This window comes from Peromyscus californicus, unplaced genomic scaffold (genome assembly GCF_007827085.1).
Source record: "Peromyscus californicus insignis strain IS unplaced genomic scaffold, ASM782708v3 Scaffold_16__1_contigs__length_79575227, whole genome shotgun sequence".
NCBI classification, from domain to species: Eukaryota; Metazoa; Chordata; class Mammalia; order Rodentia; family Cricetidae; genus Peromyscus; species Peromyscus californicus.
In genome coordinates this window covers 45,240,092-45,252,827 of record NW_026294458.1, presented here as the reverse complement: position 1 = coordinate 45,252,827, position 12,736 = coordinate 45,240,092, and the positions used below count along the sequence as shown (strand labels likewise).

At 41.4% G+C, this 12,736-nt stretch overlaps 1 protein-coding gene across 1 annotated transcript in view; it reads left to right on the top strand.

The window, feature by feature from the left end:
- The window catches only part of Nsun3 (NOP2/Sun RNA methyltransferase 3), a 44,305-nt gene that overhangs the window by 3,308 nt on the left and 28,261 nt on the right, over positions 1–12,736 (top strand). Inside the window, 1 exon segment of the mRNA XM_052740956.1 lies at positions 8,598–8,941. Within this exon segment, the coding sequence (XP_052596916.1) occupies positions 8,598–8,941 (344 nt within the window).

Here is a 12,736-nt window from a genome sequence, read left to right as displayed (position 1 = left end):
CCGGCTTGCCCTTCCAGGAAGTCCATTCATAGCAGAACCTGAACCTTTCCTTCCTGTGATGTCTTACACTGTGCCCTTCTTTTTCAGCTTCTGTGCGCTACTTGTGTTTTCTAGCACTTACCCTTAGTTCCCCTGCTCAGCATACTCACATACACGATATTGTTCTCCTCTAAATTTACTGTTGCTTTGCAGATTGATTTACGTTCCCTCCTTTGGAGGCCTTACTTTCACACTGTCTCCTTACTCCATTAGACCTTTATATCTTTGTAAGAAAGAAGGCGGCTTCCTGGGAAGTGAGTCTGGAGTTTTTCCTCAGCTCCTGAGAGGTGATCTCTAAGTCCTTGCAATGTACTGATACTGCCCTGATAGGAGAGAGAGCTTTACCTGGGGGCTTGTGCCACACCTGATAGTCTGACAATATGATGGAAGAGGAAGTTACCACAGATAAGGCAGCCACATCCAGGGAGGTTGGTGACTAAAGTTGACTATAAGGACTGTCAGTTAAGTCTCCATGACAGAATCTCAAAAAAAAAAAAAAAAAAAAAAAGCTGGGTACCTAGGTTTTTATGAGCATCCTTGGTTGGCAGTACTACCCCACATGGCTCTCAGGAAAAGCTAGACTTCTCCGAGGTTCTACTGGAGCCAACAAATCCCCGGGAGTTGCCTCTTCCCGTGACATATTTGAGTGCTTTTGCTGTAGTGCACAGTGCCCGTGACTGCAAGTACAGCAGTTTTCATTGTGTCCTATGAATTTTGCAATGTGGGAGTGACCTCCGAGATCCCTGAAGTTGTAGTTGCTGTGGAAACTGCATAGTTTTGGCAACTGTATTACCGCAGATCAACCCCTCCCCCTAGCAAGAGGGATAATGGCTGCCCACGGCTGTCGCTTCACCCCTTTATTTGGATACCCTTTAAATTCTGTCACTGCTGTTTATTTAGCCTTTGTATTCCATTGTGTCACCCTGTCCACAGACCCACTTTATGGCTTCACTTGTGCAGTGTTACATTTGAACCAAAAATAGTAAGAGTAAATGTTAACATTCTGATCCCGCCCCTTGGCGCCACCTTATGCCCTGAATACGCCTATTCTTAAAGAAAAACTCCGCCTGTTTCCCTCCCTTCTCTCTTCTGCTTAACTCCCACAGGGTGTGGATCCCCCCATCCCACCCTGTCCCTCTCTCTCTGTCTCCCTTTCTGTCTTTCTGCTCTTCATTTCTCTCTCTATTATAATAAACCATTTCCACGTGGATGCAGTATCCAGGTTGTGTATCTCCACCCTCATGGACATGGACTGGGCTCCCCCCCCCCCCACCACCACCAGCCTGCAGCTTCTGGGGTTCCTGCCGTGTATAATTCCTACCATTAAAGAGGCTGTTTTACACCTCTGGTCTCGATATGCTGCCTCCTCTGCCGGGTATACCCTTCCTTCTAGTCATTACGAGTGTGGGTTCAAAGCTCTCAGCATCTTGTAGCATATAACTTAGATGAGTTATTGAAAATCTCTGCCACACTGACCTGATCTGTGAGACAAGCAAAATAGTGTCTATTCCAGAGTTATTTCAGAAGAGCAATAAATTCTCATAAATATATACACCATTGGTTCTCATCCGTCCTAATACAATGACTCCATACAGTTCCTCATGTTGTGGTGACCCCAACTGTAAAGTTGTTTTTCTTGCTATTTCCTAACTGTAATTTTGCTACTGTTATGAGTCATAATGTTAATATCTGTGTTTTCCGATGGTGATCTTAGGCAACCCCTGAGAAACATTGCCAGGAAAAGGTGAGAAGCCTTTAGCCCCGTGTTAAAATCTCTGCAGAATAAAGATTAAATGCCTTGGAAAAAAGTGTGTTTCCATGAGTCATATTGAGACCAACTCTCAAAGTGATCTAGTGAACGCCCTCTAGTGGACAGTGAGAACATTAGGACTAGGACTTGCTGTATTTTTCAACACTTGAAATTTGTAATAGCCGTTGTGCTTAGCTTTACTTTATTACTGTAGAAGGTTGGATAGGGAACAGAATAACAGGAGAAAAAGGTTGTCGCAGAAAAGCTAAATGAAGATTGTGTTACCAAATAGGTAATTTTTCAACATTTTCATTTTTTAAGTGCTTGATTTATTTAAAATAGTAATTATAGGGCTCAAAGTATATCTCAGTGTATATTGTCAGCATCCATGAGACCTAGGTTTCATCACAGACCAAAAATAAAGAGTAATTGGAAAAAAAAAAAAACCTGTAAATGAATCTGCTTCTTTTACTTATCCAGAAGCTTTAGCACCCAGTAGTAGAATTGAGTTCTTACCCCAGTACAAACCAGCTGGAGGAAAGTAGCCAAGCAGACAGTATGACTGTTGCTCGTGTGACTTCATTGACTTTCTCAAAGGTCAGTCATTCCTGTGTACAAGTTTAGTTTTAGTTACTCTTTTTTAAAGTCACTTTACATAAGATTTAAACATAAAAATTTTTATACTGTAAATAGATAATAGCATATAGCCAAAGCATAGTGTTTATTTAGAGAATGAATGAATGAATAAACCTTAGCAAGAAGACAGTAATGAGCTGGCATGTTGTAGTATGAGTAGGAAACATGAGTTACAAAGACTGTCATAGGCATAGACAGTCACAGCAGGTTTCAACAGTCTCTAAGCCCTTTCAGAAGAGTGCTCTCCCATCTGCCTAAGCCAGTACGTACTCTCCTTCCTCAGCTTGCCATTCTTGGTCCTCCTATAACCAGAAAAAAACAAAAACCACAACAAAACAGAGCCCAGATTTATACCATACACACTTACAAAGAAAGCCATACTTTATCCTGACTTCCAGGCAGCATTTTTTTAAATTGTGTTTTAGAGTTAGTTACTTTGTTTTATGTGTGTGAGTATTTTTCTTGCATGTGTGTATAGATGTACCATGTGCGTGCTTAGTGCTTGAGGTCAGAAGAGGGCATCAGATCCCTGGAACTGCAGTTGCAGGTGGTTGTGAGCCACCATGTGGGTTCGAGGAACCAAACCTGGATCTCTATATGAAATGCTTAATCTCTGAGCCATTTATCCAGCCTCTCTAAAGCATTTCCCCAGGGCATCAAAATCCACATATGCTCAAGACATGGGACATCAACAGCAGGCCTAGGAAGTCAATGGAAAATTGTTTGACGGCTGAGATGTTTCCCAGGGCTTGATGTCAACAAAACTGAGAAGCTGCAATTGACAGCTCATTAAAATAGTTTTGGTGATGGATCAGTAACAGTTTTGGAGACATAACTCAGAAGGATTCAAGGTGTGAAACTTGGCAAGTGTATTTAATTTTACAAAACATTTAATTTTAACTGACTTAAGTAGGAATTTTCTCTGCTTTTTCCAAAATAGCTGTAAAATTGATCTTGAACCCTGGATCATTCTAGCAAAAAGTAATAATCATCTATGGATATGTGGGAACAAAACATTGGTTATTGGTTGTTTTTGCTCTTTTGAGGGGCCTACCACCCAGCTCCCAAATAAATCACACATGGAGGCTTCTTCTTAATTATAAATGCCCAGCCTTAGTTTGGCTTGTTTTTAGCCAGCTTTCCTTAACTTAATTATCCCATCTATCTTTGGCCTCAGGGCTTTTGCCTGTCTATATTCCTGTATAACTCTCTTTGTTTCTTACTCCATGACTTGCTGTGTAGCTGGGTGGCTGGCCCCTGGGTCTTCCTCCTTATCTGGCTGCTTCTTTCTCTCCTCCCAGATTTCTCCTTCTAAATATTCTTTCTACCTGCCTGCCCCACCTGTCTTCTCTACTGCCGTGCTATTGGCCATTCAGTTCTTTATTAGACCATGAGGTATTTTAGTCAGACACAGCACAGCTTCACAGAGTTAAACAAGTGCAGCATAAACAAAAGTAACACAGCTTAAAATAACATTCCCCGACACTTACTTCATTAAGATACTGCTTTCCTATCAAATTTTACTTATCTTTAATGAATATCAAATTTTAAGTAAATTTACACTGATTACTGATAATAAAATCTAGAAATTACCATTTATAGAGTGAAGAGCACAGGGAAAGCAAAGACAGTACATGTGAAGTGTGTATGTGAGTGGGCATACCACAGAAGTGTGAATAAAAATGGATTACAAGCTGGGAGTGGTGGCTCATGCCTTTAATCCCAGCACTCAGAAGGCAGAGGCAGGTGGATCTCTGAGTTTGTGAGTTTGAGGCCAGCCTGGTCTACATAATGAGTTCCAGGACAGCCAGGCCAGGGCTACGCAGAGAAACCCTGTCTCGAAAGATTCCCCCCTTCAAAAAAAAAAGGATTCCAAGCATTGAAATATATTGGAAAAAGCTAAAGGATGGAAGCATATATTTCTACTTATTGAAGAATCATCAGTATATGAGCTTTATGTGAGCAGTGACAGGTGTCAGATCACTCTAATATTCATGTTCCACTTGGTACGTTTATTTATATTTGTTTATGTTTTGGTTTCTGAGACAGGAACTTGTATATATTAATTATACATAGTAGGTTTCATTATGGCATTTCCATACTTGTGCATAATGTATTTTGAGCATAGTCATACCCTTTGTTACCTTCTCTTGTTCCCTTTCCACTCCTGATGATAATTTTCTTTCCAACTGCCATCACTTCTGCTTGTGTGTGTGTCCGTGTGTGTGTCCTAATGAGTATCCTTAGGATTTTCAGTTGGGACGTGGGTTACAACTTATAGAAGTTTGGGCAGCTTACCAGTGGCTACAGCGATGAAGAAAATGTTTCTCTGTCTCGCACTAACCATTAACTGTATAAGTCTTGATGAGTCCTTCCTCTTCCATGACAAGGTGCTGACTGGTCTGACCTTGTGCGCAGATCTCTTTTTTTAACTGTATTTATTTTTATTTTATGTGAATTGGTGTTTTGGAGTTACAGACATTTGTGAGCTGCCATGTGGGTGCTGGGAATTGAACCCAGGTTCTCTTGGAGAACAGCCAGTGCTCTTAACCACTGAGCCATCTCGCCAGCCCTTGTGCAGATCTTGTGCATTGTAATAACACTGCTGTGAGTCCAATAACACTGCTGTGAGTCCAAGAATACAGCAGCCATGTCATGCCCAGAAGTCAGCAACACCCTACACCCATCTTTCTCTTTCTTCTGCTGCTTCTTCCAGAATGTCCCCTGAGCTTGGGAAGAGTGTGATAGAGACATGCCAATTATAGCAGAACATTCAGCAGTCATTTATTCTCTGTACCTCACCAAGAATGGGTTTCTGCATTCACTGTTGACCATGGAAAAAACTAAGCTTCTCTGGCCAAAGCTGATAGCAGCACTATTCTATGTGCATAAACAGTTGTATCTAGGTCATGGACTTGGAAGGGGCCAGTCAGGCTGGTTTCAGATATACATGGTTTTTCTCCTGACTGTGGAGACCAGGAACTGGAGTAGCTTCAGACTACATAGTTGTGAATCTTAGGAGGAGGCCTGGAGTCTGGAACCCAACTCATCTGTCTCCTTGAATGTTCTAATCCTATTTGTTTATCCATCATAGATAACTCTAGAAATAGTAACTGCGCTTGCAGTGTGTGTGTGTGTGTGTGTGTGTGTGTGTGTGTGTGTGTGTGTGTGTGTGTGTGTGTGTGACCTTACTCCAGGTCTGCCCTGTGGAGGAAGCCCTGCTGCCGTGTCCAGCAGTGGCAGGCTGCTGCACAGGGGAGGTGTGAGTCCTATAGTGACAGATAGTGGTACTTGCCAGGGCTCAGAGGCACCAGCCTTAGCAGCTCCTGCAGGGCTTCCTTGAGTTTGTACAGTTGTAGCTGTTCCTGTGGGGCAAGCAGTAGGCCTGCCTCAGTACACCAGGATAGAAATGCTTTAACCCCCCCCCCCCCCTTTAGATACTTCCAATGCTGTAGGAGCAGGGTTTCCGGGGAACCGTTCATGCTAGGCACTCAGAAAGTTGAAGTTACAGTTTAGTCTGGACTTTATAGTGGCATTCTGTCTCACAGGATCTTTTTCTCGGGAATTCACACAGTTCTCGAGGTCTAGGTGTAGATCACAAGTTTTACTTGTTTTAATGAGATTTTATTTTGTCTAGTTCATAAATGAAGGAGAATAATTTCTGAAGATTTCTACTTCACCACCACAGTGCCTGTTTTCAGATCCAATCAGGCTGGCTCTCTCATCCTTAAGTCTGTGAAGAGTTCCATCTCATTAAACCAGTGTTTTAAATGCCACCCTGTGCCCATATCTCCAGCATGAGCCAACACCTACTATGCTCTCCAAATGCCAGTTCTTCCTCACACTGAACTGCTGCCCTTTTCCTAGAACTTCTTTCTAGTGTTTGTTTGTTTGTTTTAATTAGCATGTTAGCTACTAGACAGATAACAGGGGTGTTCCCACACTAACAGTCTTCTTAGACAATGTGCTTCAAAGAAAATGGAATTAGTAACATTTACTAGGAGAACTCAAAGAAAATCTTAATAAATGGAAACACATGACACGCAGCTTGGGTTGAAAACACTGAATGCCACGAGAGTGTTAATTCTCTCCAATTTAAATGATTGGGCTTTCTAGATACATGATTCTTTCACTTTTTTTTTAAATTTGAGGAGGTTCTCACTCTGGTATAGAATCCATTTGGTCTGGAATCCATTACAGAGCCTAGTCGCTTTCTTTTTTTTTTTTTTTTTAACCTGAGCACTGAGCAATGGATTCTTAAAATTTCTTTGAAAGAATAGAAATCCAAGAATAGCTTTGGGAGTTCTGAAGGAAAGTAAGACTGTGTCCTAGGCCCAACAGTAGAGAGCACCCCTTGTTTTTTAAGAGGTGCGAGGTGATGGAAGTGAGTCACTCCAGACTGTTGCATGTGACTCTCAGCATTGAGCAAATCTCCATCTAGTTTGGGGGATACGAGGGGAACACACGCTCATACGATTTGTAGTGACTTTCTTGATTTCACTTTGGAGCGTGTGTTAAGCCGTAGTTCCCACAGTGTGGTCCCAGAGAACAGATGTCATTGTACCACCTAGAAACTATTTAGAAATGAAAAATGTTGGCTCTGTATCGAGGAGATAACTCAGTGGGTAAAAGTGCTTGCTAAGCAAGCTTGACCTTAGTTCAGACCCACTGAGTGCTACTGCACACATCTGTAATCTCAGCAGTCCTAGAGTGCTTGCTAAACAAGCTTGACCTTAGTTCAGACCCACTGAGTGCTACTGCACACGTCTGTAATCTCAGCAGTCCTAGAGCTAAGTAGGAGGTAGAGGAAGGAGAAGTGCCTGAAAGCTGGAGGGCTGGCCAGCCTGGGCTACCAAGTGCAGCAGCAGAAATGAGGGAGACCCCGCCTCTGGGAGGGAGGGAGGTGAGTGAGTACTGACTCTCAGAAGTTGTCCTGTGGCTCCACATGGGCACTGAGGTGTGTGTGGACCTGTACTTCTGCGTGCACACCGTACACTCTCCGTGCACACCCACACACAAATAAGTAAGTAAGTCATCCGTTTTCCTAAAAAGAGACAAAAACTTGGGGCCCTATCCTGCTGAACCAGTAACTCCAAACAGGATCCAGTGGCAAAGTAAATGAAATCGATGCCCCATCCGTAGTAAGCAGGAGGCGGTGAAAAGCAAAAGCAGTCCACACTCCGGGTGTGATTGACACTCACGTGGCATGCGTGAGTCACAGGTGTCACATTTCAATCCGGCCGTTTCTCACATAAGCAACTTCACGGTGAGTGGTAGTTGGAATTTATTTAATTGACCATGGTTAATGAGGCTCCCAAATAACTCAGCCAGAAAGGTCAGCTAGTAAATAAATTAAATGTTTCCTGCTGTGCCGGGTGGTGGTGGTGCACGCCTTTAATCCCAGCACTCAGGAGGCAGAGGCAGGCGGATCTTTGTGAGTTCGAGGCCAGCCTGGTCTACAGAGTGAGGTCCAGGAAAGGCACAAAGCTACACGGAGAAACCCTGTCTCGAAAAAAAAATAATAATTTTACAATAAGTTAAAATAAATAAAATTGTGTTGTTAAGTAAAGTCAGGGTGGGCCACATCCCAGCCTTATGACGCAAAAGGAAGAGTTGGGAAGACCAATCCTGTATTAGTCAGGTTTTTGTGTTGCTGTGACAGAGCAAGTTAAGGAAAAGACTGAAAGTGGCATTTATTTTGCTCATAGATTGGGAAGTGTCAGTTCATGATGGGTGAGGAGAGCAACATGGAACAAAGCCAGTCATCATCAGGGCCTGGATGTGATAACGGAATGTGGGGGAGGGCTGAGGCAAAATTTACCTCCCCAGGACCCAACCCCAGTGATTACTACCTCCCAACCAAGCTCCACATCCAACTTTTCATCATCCCCAATTAGCATAATATATGGACCACCAGGGATTAATCTATTGATTAGGTAAGAGCCTCACGAACTAATCATCTCATTGACACATCCAGAAGTGTGCATCACTAAATCTAGTTTTTTTTCTCGGCCCTGTAACACTGGCAGTCCAGATTAACCATTACAGATCCTGTCTGAAAAATCACAGGGAAATGGAGTGTAAACCTAGGACCACATTCACCTTATTAGTTGTATAAAATCGCACTAGGTCATGATACTGATACTCATTTATTGCTCTTTTTCTGTCATAGAGATGTTCTAATATCTCCATCACTGTGGCAATACGCCATCCTCTTGAACCGATTCAATTATCCCTTTGAGCTGGAAAAGGACTTACGTTTGAGGGGCTATCACACAATCCTTCAAGGGTCTTTACCATATTATCCTAAATCAATGAAGTGTTACCTCAGCCGAACTCCAGACCGAATGCCGTCAGAGCGACATCAGACTGGAAACTTGAAAAAGTACTACCTCCTCAACGCTGCCTCTCTTCTCCCAGTGCTGGCTCTGGAACTGAATGATGGGGAGACAGTTCTGGACCTGTGCGCTGCTCCTGGAGGCAAATCAGTAGCTCTGCTCCAGTGTGCTTACCCAGGTACTGTCTGTTCTCACCACACCTCACATCTGTTTCACATCTGGGGAGTCCAGATACTTTGAAAGTATATGAAGAGAAACGTGAGCATGAGTGTGCAGAGTAGCATGAGTGTGCAGAGTTAGGAAGCCTGAGTAAGAGTTAGGACACCACGAGGAAGAAGGAAACAGATAGTTGAGGAGATAAGTGTGAAGAGCATTGTTTCCCAGGTGTCTGGCTATATTTCGGGAGCACAGATCTCTCAGAGAATGTGAGTGAGTGCTCATAAGCTAATTGTGTAGGGTTCTGAGATTGTCATTTGCTTTTTGTGCTTAGTTTCACGGGGGGTGGCACTCAGGGCATCTCTCAGGCAACGTAAGTACTCTGCCTCTGAACTCCTTGTACTTGGAGAAGATAGTATTAAACAGTGGAGTCAGTTCTCATGATACACATGGAGGAGAAGATAGTATTAAACACTGGAGTCTTTTATGGTGACTTTATTATTGTTGTTAATATTGGTGTTAAGTCTACAGCTAGGAATCTGTCTCAGACAGTATAGTATTTGCCATGTGAACATAAGGACCTAATAAGCTTGGATTCACAGTCACACATTTAAAAGAAAATGTTGCGCATGTTGGCTTGCGCCTGTAATCCCAGCACTGAGGAGACCCAGGAATGTCCCTGGGGCTATGCTGGAGATCTATGGACAAAGACAGATACCCAAAGTCAACCTCTGCCCCTCTACATGCTTGCTCAGCCACACGTGTGTGCACACGTGAACATGTATACACACATGCACACACATAATCTATTTCATTGTAAATTACTTTCTTAATAATATAGATGATTATTTTGCTAAAACTTTTAAAACGCTAATTCATGTTTCTCTGAATATTAGTTATTGCTAGATGAGGCAGAGTTGGTTCCAGTTTGGTTTGGTTGTGTTTTATGTTCTTACTTTTATTTATTGTTCACAGAGATTAAAAAAGATCAAGCAATACTGAGAGCTGTGCTATTCTGGTTACGTTGTTTGTTTAAAGTCCTTCTGAGTTACGGTTGCAAACTATAGGTGCAGCAGGTATTATTTAATGATCTGTTAGGTGAGCACTCTAAATTGTTTTCGGTTTTTCAAAAGTAAATTGGAAGTCCATTCATTTACTTGCTTAGGTGTTAACACATCACTCTTTCAAAAAAGAAATCACTCTTTCTTTCTTTCTTTAAAAGATTTAGTGTGTGTGTGTGTGTGTGTGTGTGTGTGTGTGTGTGTACATGCAAAAGTGCACACACACACAGGTCAGAAGGGAGCTGTGGAAAGCCGGGAACTGGAGATAGAGGCAGCTGTGGGCTACCAGATGTGCACACTCAAACTTTGGTCCCTTCTCTTACCAGTTGAGCCTTGTCTGCGCCTCTTAGTGTTTTAAACTGTACTTTTTGATGTACTGGAGGTTTCTAAACTCTAGCACATTTCCTTAAGATTATGAATGAGTGAGAAGCATGCTTTTATTTGTAAAGCTGGTGAATGGACATGTAGAAAGAGATGCCTTTAGGAAGTGAATGAGCTAAACAGCGATTTGTTCAGATCCTCCAAGCTTGCCTGTCTCTTAGAAAGGTATTATTTTCCCCCCAGGACATGCATCTTCTAGATTGTAGATTTATTTCTTTATTTTTTCTTTTGAGAACATGTGCTATTGAAATAAAAATTTTTGGTGACATTTAAAATGTGAAACACAGTTGTACCTGGCTGTGGTACAGATATATTAATATTTAAAAGAAAAACACACTGTATGTTTTAGATTTCTGATAAAACTCTGCAACTAAAGCTTTCTGTATTTTGTTTTGGTCTTTTTTTTTTTTTTTTTTTTTTTTTTTTTTTTTTGGTTTTTCGAGACAGGATTTCTCTGTGTAGCTTTGCGCCTTTCCTGGAACTCACTCTGTAGCCCAGGCTGGCCTCGAACTCACAGAGATCCGCCTGCCTCTGCCTCCCAAGTGCTGAGATTAAAGGCATGCGCCACCACCACCTGGCACTTTTTGTATTTTGGTATAAGAAATAAAAATGAATAGACTATATTTTAGTAAGACTACATTATTATTTTTATAATTTGACTGTGCTTTTGTGAAATCATTTATTCCAAGGAGTATTTGTTTTACACCCACTCTTTCTGTGTCCCTTGATGATGTTCTTATACTGACTCTTACAAGCTTAATAATTTTTGGTATAGAATGTTTAATATTGTAAAATATGGGAGAGAAATATCTGAATCTAGTTCCATTTTAACAACTTACGTTTTAATTTTAAACCACCTCTCTCGTAGGTTATAGATACTTCACATATTTGTAGTGAGGAAGGGAATTGGCTCAGGAACCCAAAGGTTATAAACTGATAACATTCTAGGACTTTGAAGATGGGGAAAGTCTTCATCAAGGACAGTGAACTACCAGTAGTTTTCCAAATGAAGTAGCTTTTCTTCTAATTAGACTAATGATAATGGTTCCCTCCAAAGCATTGATGACTTCATGGTGATGTTTAGAGCCCAAATTAAGTTAGCCACACTATTCAAATGTGGAATTCAGAAGCAATGCCTAGTCAATGTTTCTATAAGCAAAACCTAAAATGAAGGCCATACTGAATGTGCAATTTATACACGTTATTTCTTTACATCCATATTGGACATTATTCTAGACAATGAGGCTCTTGGCTTTGGGTGACAAAAAAGTTTAAGGTGATTAAAGAATTAGTCTGCTTGTCTATCTGTTGATCTAGACAGATGTGGTATTGCTTTCATCTGTACCACAGTGATGGACTGCCTTTTTAAAATTATTATTACTATCATTAACACAGCTTTTGCAGTGTGTTGGTTTTTACTGAAAAAGACCAGACAATTATGATCCTAAATAGTAAAACATGAACTATTAACCAGGGATGATGCAGCTTAATGGAGTGGCATGACCAAGCTTCTCCACAAGAACTGTAGCCCTTCTAGAGTGAAATTTTCCTTGCTATCAGCGGTAAGATTTAGACATCTGGTTAACCTTTAGTAGTAGGAAATATTAGAAAGAACCCTTTGTTTAATTATACTTGCCCTTTTATCCACTCCCTCATGTCTGTTAGAATTTCTGTTGTTTTTGGTATTATCTCTTTATTCAGCCTTTAAGGGTTTAGTCATAATATACCTCAAAGTGAATTTGGTTGCGGTTGCGTTGGATCTGATATGGCCATTGACATCTATGCATCTGGATTCCTGTATTTTTCTTTAGATTTGGGGCGGTTTCTCATGAAGTCTGTTCTACCCCATTGACATTCTCACTTCCTTTATGAACCCCTGCAACTCATATATTTGCTCTTTCAGTGGTAACCCCAAATTTTCACAGGCTTTCTCTATCTCTCCCCTTTTCAGTTACTTCTTTTATCTCCAACAGTATATTTTCAAATACTGATTTCAAGGCAGCTGGCATTTTGTTGTTGTTGTTTGGTCTGTTCTCTGTTGCTTGCTGCCTTCTATTGCATTTAAATATTTGATGTTTTTAAGAGTCATGTTAATCTGTCGTTTCTCTGCTTAGGTATTAACTTGCTTCTTTGGGTTTTCTGAAACTTACCAAGTTTCCCTAAAAGTGCCACTTTTAGCTCTTTCCATTAGCCATTTGCTTTATGGTCAGTTTCTTGTCTTATTTTTGTCCGTTAGGCTTGGTCATGATTCTGTGAATTCTGATGCTTGACCTAGGACGTAGTCTGTGCATAAACATTAGGTATTTCTCCCAGTCTTTGGAATCTAGCTATGTTTGTGCCTGCTCATTCAGAGTGGTTTGCATGAGTCTGTGGGC